This window comes from Bos indicus, chromosome 1 (genome assembly GCF_029378745.1).
Source record: "Bos indicus isolate NIAB-ARS_2022 breed Sahiwal x Tharparkar chromosome 1, NIAB-ARS_B.indTharparkar_mat_pri_1.0, whole genome shotgun sequence".
Lineage (NCBI taxonomy): Eukaryota > Metazoa > Chordata > Mammalia > Artiodactyla > Bovidae > Bos > Bos indicus.
This window is the reverse complement of record NC_091760.1, coordinates 84,504,244-84,522,774: the sequence shown is the minus strand read 5'-3', so window position 1 is coordinate 84,522,774 and position 18,531 is coordinate 84,504,244. Positions and strand designations below refer to the sequence as shown.

At 44.6% G+C, this 18,531-nt stretch overlaps 1 protein-coding gene across 4 annotated transcripts in view; it reads right to left on the bottom strand.

Annotated features, from left to right (window-relative positions):
* The window catches only part of MCF2L2 (MCF.2 cell line derived transforming sequence-like 2), a 267,660-nt gene that overhangs the window by 9,332 nt on the left and 239,797 nt on the right, over positions 1-18,531 (bottom strand). For 2 of the 4 annotated variants that reach the window (XM_070791175.1, XM_070791188.1), the window contains 2 exons: positions 3,213-3,257; positions 337-425 (listed from right to left, as the gene is read on the bottom strand). In XM_070791175.1, coding sequence (XP_070647276.1) covers positions 337-425; positions 3,213-3,257 — 134 coding nt within the window. The remainder of the gene's footprint in view (positions 1-336; positions 426-3,212; positions 3,258-18,531) is intronic. The other 2 variants (XR_011567109.1, XM_070791183.1) reach the window with 1 other exon arrangement.

Sequence of the window (18,531 nt, the reverse complement as noted above, 5' to 3'; positions counted from 1 at the left end):
GCGATTCCCGCTGGCAGGGCGGGGCCACCCCAACTCTCCCACGGGGCCACTCAGGTCCCACAGCAAGAGCCCCTAATTCTGGCCCGAAACCAGAGCATCGCTAAGGAGCCGGTGATGCAGCGCATGCTGGGCTGGGGGTGGGAGGTAGGGGGTGGGGAGTGGTGTGGGAGCCACTTTGCAGATCCAGTGACCTCAGCTTCCTTGATTAAGCTGGTTCCTTATGGGTGAGAATCGTGATAAAGGAGGACGAAAGGGAAAGGGGAGAGGAAGAACGGGCAGTAGAAGCTGATGAACAGTGAGGGAGAATACGAAGGAAGTAAGAAGGAAATAAATTACACTCAGGACACTGTTCTCCTTTTCCAAATCTTCTGCACCTTCACAATTGACAGAGGTTTCCATGGAGATAAACTCCCTGCTTGAGCAACCTTAGGGAGGGAAAGTGAAGAATTTGGCCTGCTGTGGGGGAGGGCATGGGAGGACATTCCCCCACAACCCACCATGGGGGGGAAACCCATTCTCCCCATCTCCCTCTCCTCTCCCAGGACAGGACTGCTTCCCCTGGACCAGGAGGAAGGGTACCTGTTCCAGCTCAAAATTCCCTAACTGTGACTGAGAAGGCGTGTCCACATGGTACTCATAGCCCTACCTCCCTGTCCGCCAAGAAGTCATTGTCTTTTTGTCTTGAGGACCTTCTTGACTTTGCTCCTTCCCACCCTCCTCTCATCCTTACCTCCTTCTCTCCCCTGATAACTGCTTGTTTCCCATCTCCTTGGCAGCCTCTGCCAAATGTCACTGCTCTATCCGAGGGAAAATGAGAGGGACAGTAAGTACATCCTGCCTCTCTCTCCAATGAGATTCATTTACTAGTTAGCAGCACCACTGTGCACCTGTCCTGCCAGGCCTGTTAAAGACACTGTGGGGAACAGCCACTCCCACCAAATACTGAGCCTGCTGTGTCTGCTGGGATGTCAGGCATTTATCAGAAGTGAAGCCTCACACAACTGTATGGACTTTAGCCCCATTTTACAGATGAGAAACTGAGATGAGAGAGATTAATCACCAGGTTGAGTAAATTCCCTTGGCCTGTAAACACTGCATGAAAGTGAGTGAAAGTCACGTCCAATTCTTTACCACCCCACGGACTATACAGTCCATAGAATTCTCCAGGCCAGAATACTGAAGTGAGTAGCCTTTCCTTTCTCCAGGGGATCTTCCCAACCCGGGGATCGAACCCCAGTCTCCTGCATTGCAGGTGGATTCTTTACCAGTTGAGATATCAGGTAAACAATGCAGCTGGAATCTACACATTTTTTATTTTTAAATTACACAGCTTGGCTTGTGAAATCTTAGGCCCCCAAACAGGGACTGAACCCAGGCCCTGGGCAGTGAGAGCTTGGAGTCCCAACCACTGGACTGCCAGGGAATTCCTTACACATTCCTATTCTTTACCCTATGCTCTAAAAGACACGATCCCTGTCCCCACAGTGCTGCCAAGTCAGCTTAGGGAGGTGAGCATCTGCAGAATGAGCCCACCTGAGGGAGCCCCAGGTTGAGCATCAGCTGAGTTCCAGATCCCTCAGGAATCTGACTGCAGGAGAGAGTTTTTAGTTCAAGTGAGAATTCAGGGGGAGGGCATTGGGGCGAGGCCCATGGAGGAGGGCCTTCTGGGCAGAGGACTGGCAGAGGAGAGGGAGTGGAAGGAGCCTGCAGTTGGGATGGGGTGGGGTGGAGCACAGCACCTCTGGGAGCAGGCAGCCAGAAAGTGGGAGCTCCCAACCTACTGTCTGGAGGCCCCCCTAACTGTGTTCTGGGGCCCCAGGTCCTTCCCAGAGCAGGGCAGTGGGGGCTGTGCTAGCAACACGTGGAGCAGCGGGGAAGCCTCCAGAAACCTGGCCCGATGCAAGGGCACAGCCTGGTTTAATTCTGGCTCCTGGGAGGTGGTGGGGTGAGCAGAGGAGAACCTGGCTCTGCAAGGTGCCTCCCACTGCCCTCCTTCTGATGTGACTTTGGGGCATCCACAGGAACCCCCAGAGATACCTCTTTAGGGTGATCATCCAGCCTGGGTGCCTTACAGGGGCAGACAGTGAGGACAGGATGGTGGTCTTGCTGGAAGGTTATTAGGGAGGAGCGGAGCAGCCGTATTCTTGACCACCCCTGTGTGATCCGAAGAGCTGTGTCTCCAGGGGCTGAGGTCTGAGTGACCCAGACAGTGCCAGGTGCCAGGGACCCTAGAGGGACCCCAGAGGTACCTGCTGGGGATGGGGCTGGGCCCTGAAGCCTCATCAGCCATAGAACATGGGCAGCCAGCCTGGGGTGACAGTGGGCTGGAAGGAAATATAGGAACTAAAAGCCATGAGGACAAGTTCCAGACATTCCTCAGGGTAAGCAGCTCCTGGGCTGACGTGATGATCTGGTGCTGGGCCCCTCTCTGCTGCTGGCCCTGCAGGATGGGTGCGGGCAGGGGGCTTCTGTCACCCACATTCTCCTCACAATACCCTTTGTGGGAGAATTTCTTCTGAGGCAAACTGCATCTGCCCTGGGTGAGCCCTCACATTTCTTCCTCATGGGCCCTGGGCTCCGACAGTAGGAACCACACCCTATTCACCCAGCCTCCCCTGTGGCTCCTGGAAGGAACCCAGAATTCTTAGAACCCAGAAGCCTTGGAGAACATCCCTCAGTCAAAGTCCCTAGTTGTGCAGGGGAGGAAGGTGCAGCTCATGGGCAGTCTTTTACTATATCTTTGTCATTTCCATACTTAATCCCTTTCTCCTGGATTCACTGGCCGTGGACTCTGTGGTACTTAGAGTCTTGGGTACTAAGTCTTAGTACTCAGGTGGCAGCACTGAGGGGACCCCAAATCGGTCTGGCGGGTCACAGGCACCTCAGCGAATGAATGAGAGCCCATCGCCTGGGGTGGGAGCAAGGGCTTTGGAGGCAGTCAGACCTGGGTGTAGTTTTGATTTTGCCCCTCATTCACTGGCTGTGTGATCTTGGGTAAGCCACTTAACCTCTCTGAGCGTCAGTTTCCTTGTTTCTAAAATAATAATATTTATTTTGCAGTGTTGATGTAAGAATTAGCAAAAATGTTTATAAAGTAATGTGGAATTTAATAAATAACACTTATTATGATTACTGTTAATAGTAATTACAGTAATACTAAAGAGAATGTCTCAGAACTGCTCTGGGCACTCCAGTGTGCTATTATTACTCACGTTTTAGGGATATTTGTCTGCCATTGTCTTCATCTTCATAAACATCTGAGAGAGGAAACATTATAAAGGTTAAAAAAGGGTTTAACAGGAAGCAGATTGTGCATGTGTGCAGGAGCACACACACACACACACACACATACACACGAAAAACCAAACCAAACACACAGACCCTTGACAAATATTTAGTTTGAGTACAGCAAAATTTCAAGTGATAGCTGTATTCTTGGAAAATGAACAGAATGACCCTGGTACCAGCCCAGGTCCAGCAGTGTGTTGGGAAGGTTTACCCTGAGTCTGGGACACTCCCAGTCCACGTACAGTATGAGCATAAGGAGTGTTATTGGAGAAGGACAGGAAGAATAGAAAAGGTGGGTCATGAAAATTCATGCTGATAAGGACAGGTGTACTTTCTTTTCCTTCAGTGAATGATCTTTATAGCACACGCCACATAAATCCTAAAATATTTAGGGAGTTTAGTTTTAACACCTAGTTTTTAAAATCTTGATCTTTTATTTTGCACAAAAAATGAAATTTACTAACAAGTGAGCCCATTAGTGAGTTTAAACTGTCCTCTTCAGATACATGTATATGTATGGCTGAGTCCCTTCACTGTTCATCTGGAACTATCACAACATTGTTAATCGGCTATGCATGCATCCTAAGTCAGTTCAGTCATGTCCACCTCTTTGCGACCCTATGGACTATAGTCCTCCAGGCTCCTCTGTCCATGGGATGGATTCTCCAGGCAAGAATACTGGAGTGGGTTGTTACACCCTCCTCCAGGGGATCTTCCCAACCAGAGATCAAACCCGCGTCTCTTTTGTCTCCCGCATTGGCTGGCAGGTTCTTTACCACTAGTGCCACCTGGGAAGCCATTAATTTCACCCCAATACAAAATAAAAAGTTAAAAAAAAGAATACATGTTTTTGGTTAACTGTAGACTTTGAAACGGAGAAGGCAATGGCACCCCACTCCAGTAATTCTTGCCTGGAAAATTCCATGGATAGAGGAGCCTAGTAGGCTGCAGTCCATGGGGTCGCTAAGAGTCAGACAGGACTGAGTGACTTCCCTTTCACTTTTCACTTTCATGCATTGGAGAAGGAAATGGCAACCCACTCCAGTGTTCTTGCCTGGAGAATCCCCAGGACAGGGGAGCCTGATGGGCTTCCGTCTATGAGGTCGCACAGAGTTGGACACAACTGAAGCAACTTAGCAGACTTTGAAAATAAAATTAGGGCTTTCCCTTGCTGTCCACTAGGTGGCATAAAGGGACAACTGTAGATCCTGCTAGTTCAGGGGTGGCTCTTACTCCAGGGACTCCAAAGGGGTAAACTGTTTCTTTTTTTTTTAAACTGGAGTTTCCTTTATTCCTCTATTCCTTTAAAATAACTATCTCTATCATATAAGTTAAAGTATATCATTTTCACTTGGGGGTTGGGGAGTAGAGAGCTGCTGCTGCTGCTAAGTCACTTCAGTCGTGTCCGACTCTGTGCGACCCCATAGACGGCAGCCCACCAGGCTCCCCCGTCCTTGGGATTCTCCAGGCAAGAATACTGGAATGGGTTGCCATTTCCTTCTCCAATGCATGAAAGTGAAAAGTGAAAGTGAAGTCGCTCAGTCGTGTCCGACCCTCAGGGACCCCATGGACCGCAGCCTTCCAGGCTCCTCCATCCATGGGATTTTCCAGGCAAGAGTACTGGAATCGAGCTACCTTAAAGCAATACGTAAGCTCCTGAGCTTTCCTTCCCTTCCCTGAAGGAACAAACGTAGGTAACTAATTGCTATTCAATATGCTAATACAATCTAGGCACCAGCCTAAGAACTTCATCTAATTCTCAGAAGACCATACAGTATCACTTCCATTTTGTAAAATAATTGATGAGAACAATGCAAGCACAAATAAGTTAAATAATTCACACAAAGAGAAGGAGCTGAAGTCTGTGAGTCCTCAGTGCTGGGACCCCTAACTGTGTGCAGTGTTGATAATGTGCTCTTTCTCTGCCTTCTAGGAGTCAGCCAGTGGGGTCTTGTTCTGCCTAGTTCATCCCAATAGCTCTCCAGAGCTCATGACAGGTGAGATCTCCAGGGTGCTTGCACCAGTACTAGGTTGGATTAAGATCTTTTGCTTGGTGCCCCAGAGTATAAGCTTGGACATCTACAATGTGGTCTCTATCTGAAGTGTCCATGTCCTTTTCATACCTGTCTCTGGCCAGGTTTTCATTCTAATCCCAAAGAAAGGCAATGCCAAAGAATGTTCAAACTACTGCAAAACTGCACTCATCTCACACACTAGCAAAGTAATGTTCAAAATTCTCCATGCAAGACTTCAACAGTATGTGAATTGAGAACTTCCAGATGTTCAAGGTAGATTTAGAAAAGGCAGAGGAACCAGAGATCAAATTGTCAACATCTGTTGAATCATAGAAAAAGCAAGAGAATTCCAGAAAAACATCTACTTCCGCTTTATTGACTATACCAAAGTCTTTGACTGTGTGGATCACAACAAACAGTGGAAAATTCTTAAAGAGATGGGAATACCAGACCACCTTACCTACCTCCTGGGAAATCTGTATGCAGGTCAAGAAGCAACAGTTAGAACTGGACATGGAACAATGAACTGGTTCCAAACTGGGAAAGGAGTATGTCAAGGTTGTATATTGTCACCTTGCTTATTTAATTTATATGCAGAGTACATCAATGTGAAATGCCACACTAGAGGAAGCACAAGCTGGAATCAAGATTGCTGGGAGAAATATCAATAACATCAGATATGCAGATGACACCAACCTTATGGCAGAAAGTGTAGAGGAACTGAAGAGTCTCTTGATGAAAGTGAAAGAGAAGAGTGAAAAAGCTGGGTTAAAACTCAAGATTCAAAAAATTAAGACCATGGCATCCGGTCCCATCACTTCATGGCAAATAGATAGGGAAACAATGAAACAGTGACAGACTTAATTTCCTTGGGTTCCAAAATCACTGCAGATGGTGACTGCAGGCATGAAATTAAAAGACGCTTACTCCTTGGAAGGAAAGTTATGAAAACCTAGACAACATATTAAAAAGCAGAAATATTACTTTGTCAACAAAGGTCCATCAAGTCAAAGCTATGGTTTTTCCAGTGGTCATGTATGGATGTGAGAGTTGGACTGTAAAGAAATTTGAGCACTGAAGAATTGATGCTTTTGAAATGTGCTGTTGGAGAAGACTCTTGAGATTCCCTTGGACTACAAGGAGATCCAACCAGTCAATCCTGAAGGAAATCAGTCCTGAATATTCATTGAAAAGACTGATGCTGAAGCTGAAGCTGCAATACTTTGGCCATCTGATGCAAAGAACTGACTCACTGGAAAGGACCCTGGTACTGAGAAAGACTGAAGGCAAGAGGAGAAGGGGATGACAGAGGCTGAGATGGTTGGATGGCATCACAGACTCAATGGACATGAGTTTGAGTAGGCTCTGGGAGTTGGTAATGGACAGGGAAGACTGGTGTGCTGCAGTCCATGGGGTCTCAGTCAGACAGGACTGAGTGACTGAACTAACTGAACTCTGGCCAAGAGGAAGGGAATCACTCAGAAGCATTCAGTTGCTTTCAGTTTCCACATATTCTCACAGTACTCTTTATTTATTTATGTATTTTTTAGTGCATATATTGCTGTGGACATGAGTTTGAGCAAACTCCAGGAGACAGTGAAGGACAGGGAAGCCTAGCATGCTGCAGTCCATGTAGTTGCAAAGAGTTGGACACGACTGAGTGACTGATTAACAACAAATTTTGTTGTCAGAATCCCTGCCAGTTTCTAGAGCAGCCTGATCCTGCTGCCTTAGACTTTCAGGGCTGCTAGGACCTGGGGTCAAAGCAACTTCACAATTGGGAAACTCTCAGGTAGCTCAGCAACCAGCTGCCCTCTGAGGTGTCTAGTTGGGCTTAGCTGAAGCCTTGCCCATTTAATCAGAGATTTAGTGAGAGTTTTCCCATAAGAATAAAATATAAAGCCCACCAGACAAAGGAAACAGTTGTCATGCTCCAGGAAGTCCTTGATCCTGATCATCAGGAGGCGGGCAGCCTGCTACCTAACAGAGGCAGAGAGGAACACATCTGGTGCTCCCGTCATCCACAGGGACGTGTCCCAGTACTTCCCTGCCCCACTGGCACTGTAAATGGGCAAGTAAAAGGGCAAAAGCCAGACGAGAGTCTGGAACACCCACTATGTATGCCACCAGCGAAGTGCCAGGTGAGAGGGAAAGGGATGTAGAATGAGTGGGAGGGGGATAATGACTTAAGAGTACAACCTAAGGACAACTTCAGCAGCAGGCAGCAGACATAGATTTAACTAGGACTCTTACTATGTCCACGGGTGGAAATGTCCCCCATGGAAATCAAGACCTTCAGACCCACTGAGGCTGAAGTAGAAGGAATGGGGGGACAATTCCCCATGTGGGTCACTTTGGGTGTGACAATGAATAAGGTCACAAGTCACTCAACCTCTTGGCTCCCATATCCATATATTCTGCCTCCTGGGGTCCTGGTGCCATAAAGTGGCTATTGGTTTAAGGTATGTACTGCATCCTGAGGTTAGCATACCAACCCCTCAGTCTCATGTTCAAACTGCTGCTCACAGGTGCCTTCAAGAGGCTCTATCAGGTCAGCAGCGTCTGAACCTGTGGAAGGCTCAGTAGGCTGGTCCTGTGGTCACATGCCCATGGCTGTTCCTCTTTCGCCAGAATGAGTCTCTCAGACAAAGCAGTGTTCTATTCTCGATGTTGCAAACTGACGCACAGAGAGTAGGACAGGCACAGGTGTCAACCCCACTCACGGTGAATCACTGTACTCTCAAGCTTGGAGGGCCTGAGGAAATCACCTGTTCTCCTCAAGGGCTCAGCATGGGTCTCTGCTGGCAGTCAACACTGGCAGCAGCTAGACTGGTCTTGATGACAGGGAGCCCATGCTGCTAGGACCATGCACAGCCTTCTGTTCTACTGCCAAGACTTCTCCATTCGTGAGCCCATTGTGCAGGTACTGGGGTGCCAAGGAAGAAGCCGGCTGATACCTCCTGGCTAGGTCATCCAGTCAGCTTGGTTCTTTGGTAACTTCTCTGCAATGGATGTTCTCTGGAGTTGTTAAAGCACAGCACAAAGATCCTCACATTTTGAGCTCACATCCATATGTTTATGTGCCTCTTCCCCAGTCAGATCATGTAATCTGATGCTAGTTATCATTCAAGAAGGGGTTGGGGAAGGGTTATGAGGATGTATCCTGAGGAGGGCAAGCATTGTCTTGCACAGTAAGTCCCCTACATATGAACCTTCAAGTTGAGAACTTTCAAAGATGTGAACGTGCATTCACATGTCCAATCATGTAAGTTAGTTCATGCATCTGGCGTACATTGTTGCATGTGTAAAGCCTCTGAAAGTAGTTGTACCTTTGTGTACTTTACTGTACAGTGCTGTGTAGAGTACCGTAGGACAGTAGCTTTATTTCAAGCCCAGGATGTCTGGAAGCAAGTGTAAAGGCAGGGTCATGTAGCTGGTACTGCTAAGAAGCTCCAAGTGATAATGATGGAAAAAAAAGTGAAAGTAATTGCAAGAGTAGAGAGACAAGAGAAAGAAGAAGTAACTGAAGAACCAAAGAGAGTCACACTGCAGGAAATGCCAAGGGGATTTTCTTTATTTGAGGTGGCACTGTTAATTTTTAAGACACAGGATCCAAACCTAGAATGGTACATGAAGATTGCAGCCATTCAGAATGCAATCTAGTGTTACTCTGTCATCTATGATGAAGAAAAAAAGCGAGTACCCAGATATCACTGGATTGTTTTTTGAAGAGGGTAGATCGAATTGAATCCAGCAAGGAACCAGAACCTGTGCCATCAGTCAGGCATGAGTGAAATTGCAGTCTGCCTTCCATCTCCTGTTGCTGATGATCCTTCAGCTCTACCATCTCCTACCTCCTCTCCCTTTTCCAGTCAGTGACTCTTCTTCATAGTGACTCTTATTGACTCAAAGCCAGCCCCTCTATGCCAACTGTTGTACTGTACTTTTCAAGGTACAAATAAATAAGGTTTATTTTTTGTGTGTTTGTTTCTTATGTATTATTTGTGTATAAAGTATTATAAACCTATTATAGTACAGTATTATATAGCTGATTGAGTTAGTTTGGTATCTAGGCTGACTTTGTTGGACTTATGAACAAATTGGATATAACACACTCTTAGAATGGAACCTGTTCGTATCAGGGGACTTACTCTATGTCTTATCTGAGACTTCTGCATAATCTCGCAGGGAGGAGAACGGCTGATCTTCCATCAAGGGGGAATGGCACACTTCTGCCAGTCCAGGGGAACAAGGGCATGCACCCAGATATTCTCCAGTTTTTCGGTTGCACATCTTCCTTATCAGGGCCCAACTTGCCTGCTTCATCTGTTGGCACTAGGGACCCCAAATAATCAGGCACCAGACTTGCCTAGGCTGAGAATTCATCCTTCTCTCAAGTATGCCCTCTGCTGTAGGTGATGAGGGGCTGAACACTAGAAAGGAGGCCTTCTGATTCACACACTGTGCTTTAAATTGGCAATTACTCTGAGTCTGCCACTGTCTTCACTCTCTTTAATGCACCATTGGTGCTTAGCAGTACCCTCCCAGTTCCACATTCCTGATAGTTAATATCTTTCCCAAACCTCTCAAATGTGAGAGACACTGCACCTGCTGATGCATCCCTGTCTGCCTGTGTCTGATCCCAGTTCACCACCAGGGAAGGTCTTAGCAATTGAACAGCTACACAGGCTAGGGTCCAAGATTCCCAACATCCCACCTACTGCAATGATGCCTCATTGCCATCTTCCCAGCAGTGACCCAACACCAGAGTCCCATCCTTTCTAGGACCTCTCCTGGTACTGTCTTAGGTCAGATTTCCCAGAAGCAGATTGTGCAAATGAGTTGAGGAGAAAGGGCATTCAGGTGAAATGTGTAAGGCACTGAGGGCCGAAGATAGAGGAAGGAAGAACCCAGCGCAGATGAGGGTTCAGCCAAGATCTAGCATCAGCCTGATCACCTAGAAGTTCTGGGGCATGGAAGGCACCACAAGTGTCCTATCTGGAGGGAGAAGGGCTAGCTTTTGTGCCCTGAATCAGCCAGAAAAGCTGCCCTAGAGAGAGGCCATAAGCTCTCACATATTTCTTGGATGGATGGCTCTGGTCAGTTGAAGATTGCAACTGACTAACAAAAAGGATCAGGATGAGGACTCAACAGCCTCTATTATACTACTGTGTGTAGGTTTTTTTAATTTAAAAACTAGTAGGTTTTGTTTTTAGAGCAGGTGTAAGCTTATGGAGAAACTGAACAGAAAGTACAGATGTTTGCATATGACCCTTCACATTCTCTCCCCACAGTTTCTCCTAGTATTTACATCCTGTGTTAGTGCAGTGCGTTCATTACAATTGATAAACAAGTATTGATACACTATTACTAACTAAAGTTCATAGCTTACATTAGGGTTTACTCTTTGTGTTGTACCTTCCGTGGGTCTTGACAGATGCGTAACACCATGCAGCCACCATTATATCATATAGAAGTTTCAGTACCCTAAAAATCTCCTGCATTCCACCTACTCATTTCCTACCCCCTACACTGAACCCCTGGTGACTGCTGATCTTTTCATTGTCTCTCATTTTCTCTTTCCCAGAATGTCATATAGTTGGAATCATACAGTATATATAACCTTCTCAGAGTGGCTTCTTTCACCTAGCAATATGCATTTGTTTCCTCCAGATCATTTTAAGGCTTGACAGCTCATTTCCTTTTGCTGCTGAATAATATCCCATTGTATGGGTGTACCATAGTTTGGTAAATATTTAGAGAAGTACCAAGGAGTATGATCACTGGACCACATGGTAAGATTATTTTAACTGTGTGAAAATCTGCCCAGCTCTTTGTACTGTTTTGTATTCTCATCAGCAACAAGTGACAGTTCCTATTGCTCCACATCCTCCCCACATTAGTGTCCTATGCTACGTTTACCGTGTAACTCTCAGTTTTTTGCTGCAATAGCCAATCGTTTGAAGAGCTAACAGGTTTTTGTGAACTTAGCTAGTAAAAAAGTCACCAAAGCTCATGTCATCCTAAGAGTTATTACCATTATATCTTTCTGCCTCCTGAAACCAGCCTGCTTCCTGGTATTTAAGGTGTGTGCATGCATGTGTGCACACACACAGATATACATAATATATATGGGCACAGTCTACAACCAAGCCTGGACTGGAACACCCTTAACTAAATGTCAGCTGTTCTTCTGCTTACTTCATGTCTTTGGGTCTGATGACCTCAACTACCTGGACAGAGACAGAAGGAAGCAAAGAAAGGCAGCTGGACAATTTGCATCTTTATGCTTTGGATAAAGGAGGAGTTATAACTTTATTAACAGGCTCATATCTGCTCATTTGTAGATTGTACCAATGTTGACTTGTCTATCCTTAAGCAAAGGATCTTTTGTTTTCTTCAAGAGATTCTTGAACATGAAACACCTCAGGAACAAAACATACTTTATGACTAGACAAAATGGATAAACTCAATTTTCTAACAGTACTTGATAAACTGGAACACCGGTTAAGTGGGCAGCCAAGATATGACTTGATCAGAGATAGTATTGGAGGATAAAGCCAATTATTTAGGAGATGAAAATCTGGTTTTATCTTTTCTTAAAAATGCTTTTTCCCCCATAAGTTAATACAAAGTCTCCACAGTAAAGAAAAACGAAAATTTCATACCTTCTGGATATTCTGCTACATGGAGGGACAGGCTTTATCTTACAAAGAAAACTTAGGGATTATATTCTATGAACTCTCTTCAGCCATAATTTTTCTCAAGGATTACTTTTTCTGGTCTGTACTAAGAAGGAAATATGTCATTTTTCATTTTTCAAATATAAAATTTTATAACACACATATACACCCTAGTTGAGAAGGACTGCCTAATTAAATGCCATTGCCATTAATATTTGTTAACCAAAATGGAATATTCAGTTCCTTAATTATGTGGCTATCGTCCTGTTAATTTGCCATTTCATGCTTATTAGCATCCAAGGCTCTAGAAGTCTGAATAAGAAACATACACTAGTTAGCCTTGTTCTGGAGTAGGAGTGGGCTGTACATGTTTCGTTAATGGCTTTTTGTAATTTATAGGTGCTCAATAAATGTATTTTGAACTAAAACTCCTTTTAGAGGCCTTTTCCAAATAAAGTATATGCCTGAAGACATCCCTCATGTCCCACCAAACTCATCACATGATAATCTAAAACCAAAGTCTCAAATAGTAAATTCCTAATACTTCAATTACAGGCAGTAGAAAAAGCATAAAGAAGGTGTTTTGGGAAAGATTATCTTTAAATAGTCAAGGAAAGAAAAAATGACAACAAAAATAGCACATTCAAGCCCCATAAACACATAATCTATCATGCCATTAAAATACAAAATATAAAAATGCCTCCACATTTGTTTCTTTTTGACCCCATGCCCGATTCTGCCTACCAGAAAACTGACTGATCAAGTGTTCCTAACCTTTTCAGGGAAAGCTTTGGGAGGAGGTGAAATCCATAAATCCTGGATAGAGCAAAATGTACTGTGCCCCCATTCGGTGTCTTTCTTCCAAAGCAGTGGCATGCTGGCAATGCTCTTAACCTACAACCATTTCCTTAAGAGGACAGCTCTTCCAGTGAGGAAATTACTTCTCAATGTGAAATATTTGCCCTCATTTTCATTCTGGCCTAACTGGATCTATGCAAATGAATAGCAGGAAGTTGATTTTATACCTTTCTTCTTACTCACATGATTAAGGAAGGGCTGAGATTCGGGTACTATCTTCCTCAGCTTCTAAGCAGCTGGCATCACCCCCATTGATTTCATGCCCCACTCTACCACTGGATCTTACCTTGACTCCTACATGTGTTGGTGACTGAGTCTTCCTTGCTACCAGTAGCTCTTTCCATATTTTCAATCCCAGGTACAAATTCCACTTCATTGCCTTTGCTTTAGAGAAATACACATGAGCTCCCTACACTGGTTCTCTATGGCAGGAGTGGTATTGCCTCACACCAGATTTTCCCCAGCTAAAGCTTTATGGACCTGCTTCCTATTCCTCCTCCACCTGTGGTCTAAGACTTGCCCCAGATTTCTGGATGACATTTAACAAAGGAATGTTAAAGGGATTCCACCTGACAGATTACGTATTTAACACCTAACTGGCCGCAAATGTTGAAATGGGAGAGGTGAGGAGATGAGTTAAAGCTTATCACCTCCTAGCTCGTCTTACAGAGTAGTTTGCTAGCCTGATGTGATCAGTTATTCAATCAGTTCTTTCATTTATTCACTAAACATTTACTGAGCATCTACCTGAGTGCCAGGTTCTTCTGTAATATGAAGCCTGAGGGAAACTAAAACTAATAAGGCAACCTCTGTGCCCTAGAGAAAATTCATGGTCTAGTGGGGAGAAAAAGCTAAACACGTCATAAAATTATAATACAGCACATTCAATACTGTGATAGGGGTACTCCTTAAGGGAGTGAGTACAGAGAGGAGGGAAAGAGACTCGGCTGTCCACCAGAGCCCTCGCCCCTTCCCATCACTATCATCTCTCTTTATTTTAGGGGAGCCTCTACTAAGCAAGCTGTACATGAACTGGATCCCAGGCTACGGGTTTATTCAGCAAGTGTTTATTGGGTACCTCCTGAGTGCTTTGGAACAGGGAGAGGAATTAGAGATGGAGAGTTTCTAAGTGGGCAGGAATAGATGGGTAAGGAGCACCAGAAAGAACTGAACCCTGAAAGAAGTATGAGTGTATCCTCCTCCAGACAAGGAGGAATGCAGAGAGGAAGGACGATGATCAGGAGAGTTCCGGGTAGAAAGAGAGAAGCTGAATGACTTAACATCAGAGGGTACACTTGCCTAGTCAGCGAAGTAGGAGGCAGGGCAGCCACGTGACAATAGGAGTAGAATTGGAGGTCATAAAAAGTTACAGAAGACAGCCAGAGGCAAAAACATACAGTAGGTTTCAAAATGGCAGGTATGACTCAACTGCAACTCAGCAACCTAGCATTGGGAGAGATGCCCGAGGCTGGCAGTGGGGCCAGGGAGCTAATAGTTTTTAATTACAAAAGTTAAACTAAATTAAAACTTAATTGGAAATCCCTTGTAATAAGCTAAGTGATGAACAAAATCAATGAAAGCAATTATGTAGTTGCAGGGGGTGGCAGAGGATGAGATGGTTGGATGGCTTCACTGACTCAATGGATATGAGTTTGAGCAAACTCTGAGAGAGAATGAAGGACAGGGAAGCCTGGTATGCTGCAGTTCTGGGGTTGCAGAGTCAGACATGACTTAGCGACTGAACACACACAATTATTTAGAATCAATAGAAACTATCTGCAACACTGGACACCTCTTAAAAATGAGTACACACCTAGTGCTTGCTTCAAACTGTAGATTTCCTTGGTATGAAATTAAAAAAAAAAACAAAAAAACAGCACTCTCAAACATAGCTTCCCCAGTAGCTCAGCTGGTAAAGAATCCACCTGCAAAGCAGGAGACACCGGTTCCATTACTGGGTTGGGAAGATCCCTGGAGTAGGAAAGGGCAACCCACGCCAATATTCTTGCCTGGAGCATTTCATGGACAGAGGAGCCTGGTGGGCTACAGTCCATGGGGTCGCAAAGAGTCAGATGTGACTGAGCTACTAACACTTTCACTTTTTAACTCTCAAACATAAGCCAATTTGAATAGATTTTACACGTTGATTTTATACACATGTAGACACATAGAATCCCATGGACTGATGAGCCTGGTGGGTTGCAGTCCATGGGGTCGCTAAGAGTCGGACATGACTGAACGACTTCACTTTCACTTTTCACTTTCATGCATTGGAGCAGGAAATGGCAACCCACTCCAGTGTTCTTGCCTGGAGAGTCCCAGGGATGGGGGAGCCTGGTGGGCTGCCGTGTATGGGGTCCCACAGAGTCAGACATGACTGAAGCGACTTAGCAGCAGCAGCAGCAGCAGCAGCAGACACACAGAATACTATAAAAATTTATTAAAGTGTGTAGGCTTTGGTCTTATTTTCTTAGCCATTTGGAAAACCTTTCTGCAATCCTGGCTTACCTGGGCCTGGCATCCCTCCCATTCTCTGGCCATCCTGCCATTCCCTGTGTGCCTTGACTCTTGGTCCATCCAGGTTTCTACAGTGAGTTCCATTAGCACTGAATAAAGGAATAAACAATGTGCACATTAAGTGCTCATTTTTTCCATCTGAGCCCAAATTACCTGACTTGGTGAGGGAAACAGCATGAGTTTCTGGGACAGTGATAAGAATCACATTCTTCATTTGGGTGTTGTTCCAGCCTGTGAGAACAGCACCAGGTCTCAACCTCCAGTGGCCCTCACCACCTACACTTGTGTTAAAGCCTAACGCCTCAGTCTGATACTGGAGGCTTACCTCCCTCTCTCTCAACCTCGTTTCCTTCCACTCTACCCAGGAACCTCTCAAGCCTGGCTCCAGGTCATCAATGAACGTGCTCCCTTGGAGGCAGCTCAGTAATTTTCATAGGTTCCTGGGTCCACCTTCGTTACCCACGTGATGGGCAGAAGTTGTCCAGGTGCTATGATGGGCCTGCGGCTTGGATTTCCTGCCTTAGGCTCAGGTCCCTGCCAGGACAGGGAGAGACCTTATACCAGGCACCATGCTGCCCCTGCAAAGCCGCCTGCAGCCAGAGCCCCTCCCCAGTGAGCCTGAACTTCTTCTGGTGTCCCCAGGCCTCCCGGTCACAGGCGGTCAGGCCATAAGGGAAGTATATGTAGAAGTTGTCCCAAACCACGGTACCCCTGCCCTCCTTGACCTGTGCTGCTGGGTCCCACGCAAGGGTCACACTCTTCCCTTTAGTTAAGAGAGTGGGATGTGACAGTGTAGGGATAAAGCAGGGTGTAGAGCTATATAAAGTGATGGGGCTGAGGTCCTGACCTTCCTGATCTGACCACCTGCCTGAGGAACCTCCCTCCCCTATTGCTTGATGTCCCTGCGTCTATGTTCCACCCAGAGTCTCATCTCCTCGCAAGAACCAGCCCAAGGCCCCATTCCTGCTTACTCAGTCACAGGGTGCAGAGGCCTCTCTGAATTCCTAGAGCCCTTGCTGTTGGCATCACTTGAAGTGACATTTCATCAGATCTTCTTGGTGAGCCAGGCTCAGGGGACTTGGTTCTGCTGCTGGAAAGTTTTGTGAAATTGACCCTCTATTTGCCTGTCTGAAGACGAAAGGGGCCGGAACCACGCCTCTGGGCTGATGTTTCAGTTCAGTTTGATTGCTTTTTTCACTCTAAACTACTTGCTAGTGTCTGTTTCTGCTTCTTATCTATATTTTACATTTCTGTCACAACCTAGAGCATAGAGTGCTAGGGCTTGAGGAAGACTTGAGAAATTTGTTTCTGAGGTATTAACTGAATGAATACCAAGATTTTACAACAAACATGTTTTTCTGTGGGGCAAAGAACAATTGGGTGATCTAATTAAAATTTAGATTGTAGATTAAGCTCACTATTGTTAAGATATCAGTTATCACCAAATTGATCTATAGATTTTACACAATCCCAATCAGAATCCCAGCAAGGTTTCTTGTAGAAATTGACAACTGATTCGAAAATATATACAGAAATGTAAAAGATATAGAATAGCCAAAACAACTTTAAAAAGGAAAAACAATGTTGAAAGACTCAAACAATCTGATTTTAGACATTATAAAACTACAGAAATCTAGGATAGTACAGTATTGATGTCAAGATAGAAAACTAAGGCAATTAAACAGAATAGATCCAACAGTAGATCACATATATAAATAGTCAATTGGTGGAAAAAGAGTCTTTTCAACAATGGTAGTAGAACAATCATTAATGTGCACAAAACTAAACTTTGATTGACACCTCATAGCAAATACCATAAAAATTCCTCAGAATGGATCAGAGACCTAAGTGTAAAACTTAAACTATAAAACATCTAGGAGAAAACATAGGAGAGAATCTTTGTTATCTTTAAACAAATATTTATTACACATAACACCCACAGTATGATCTGTAAGTTAAAAAATATTGGATTTCATAAAAATTAAAATCCTCTTCTCCTAAATAGATACTCTTAAGAGAATGAAAAACTAAGCTACATGCTGAAGGAAAATATTTGCAAATTACATATCCAATAAATGACTTGTATCCAGAATATATTTTTTAAAAACTCTCAAAACTAAATAGTAAGAAAACAATGAACAAAAGATTTGAACAGAGACTTCACTAAAGAAGATATATGGATGGCAAGGAAGCACACAAAAAGATGCTCAACCATTAATCACAGCAACTTAAAACCTCAGTAACATGCTACTACACACCTATTAGAAGGCTTAAAATGAAAAAAGGCTGACAATACCAAGTGTTGGTGAGATGTGGAGCAAGTGGAACTTTCATATACTGCTATGGGAGTATAAGATGGTATAACCATATTAGAAAAGAGCTTAGCAATTTCTTTAAAAAGTTAAACACGCACCTGCCATATGACCTAACCATCACACTCTTATTTACCCAAGAGCAATGAAAGCATATGTCTGCAAAACGATTTGTACCCAAATCTTCAAAGCAGCATTAGCACCTCAAAAGTGGAAAGAAGCCAAATATACATTAAGAGGTAAAAGGATATGTAAGCTGCTGCTGCTGCTACTGCTGCTAAGTCTATTCAGTCATGTCCAATTCTGTGCGACCCCATAGACAGAAGCCCACCAGGCTCCCCTGTCCCTGGGATTCTCCAGGCAAGAACACTGGAGTGGGTTGCCATTTCCTTCTCCAATGCATGAAAGTGAAAAGTGAAAGTGAAGTCGCTCAGTAGTGTCCGACTCTTAGTGACCCCATGGACTGCAGCCTACCAGGCTCCTCCGTCCATGGGATTTTCCAGGCAAGAGTACTGGAGTGGATTGCCATTGCCTTCTCCATATGTAAGCTGGGGTACATCCAAACAATGGAACTCTACACAGGAATTAAAAGGAATATACTACTGCTACACAAAGAAACACGAATGTATCTCAAAGTAATTATGCTAAGTGGGAGAAACTAGACCAGAAAAAGTACATGCTATATGTTTCCTTATGGAATTCTAGAAAATTCAAAATAATCTATTGTGATAGAAGATCAGTGATCACTTGGAGAGCTGTAAAGGGATAAAAGAGGTATAAGAGAAAGGTCATAAAAAGAAACATGAGGAAAATTTGGGGGATGAAAGAGGTGTTCATTATCTTGATTGTGGTGATGCT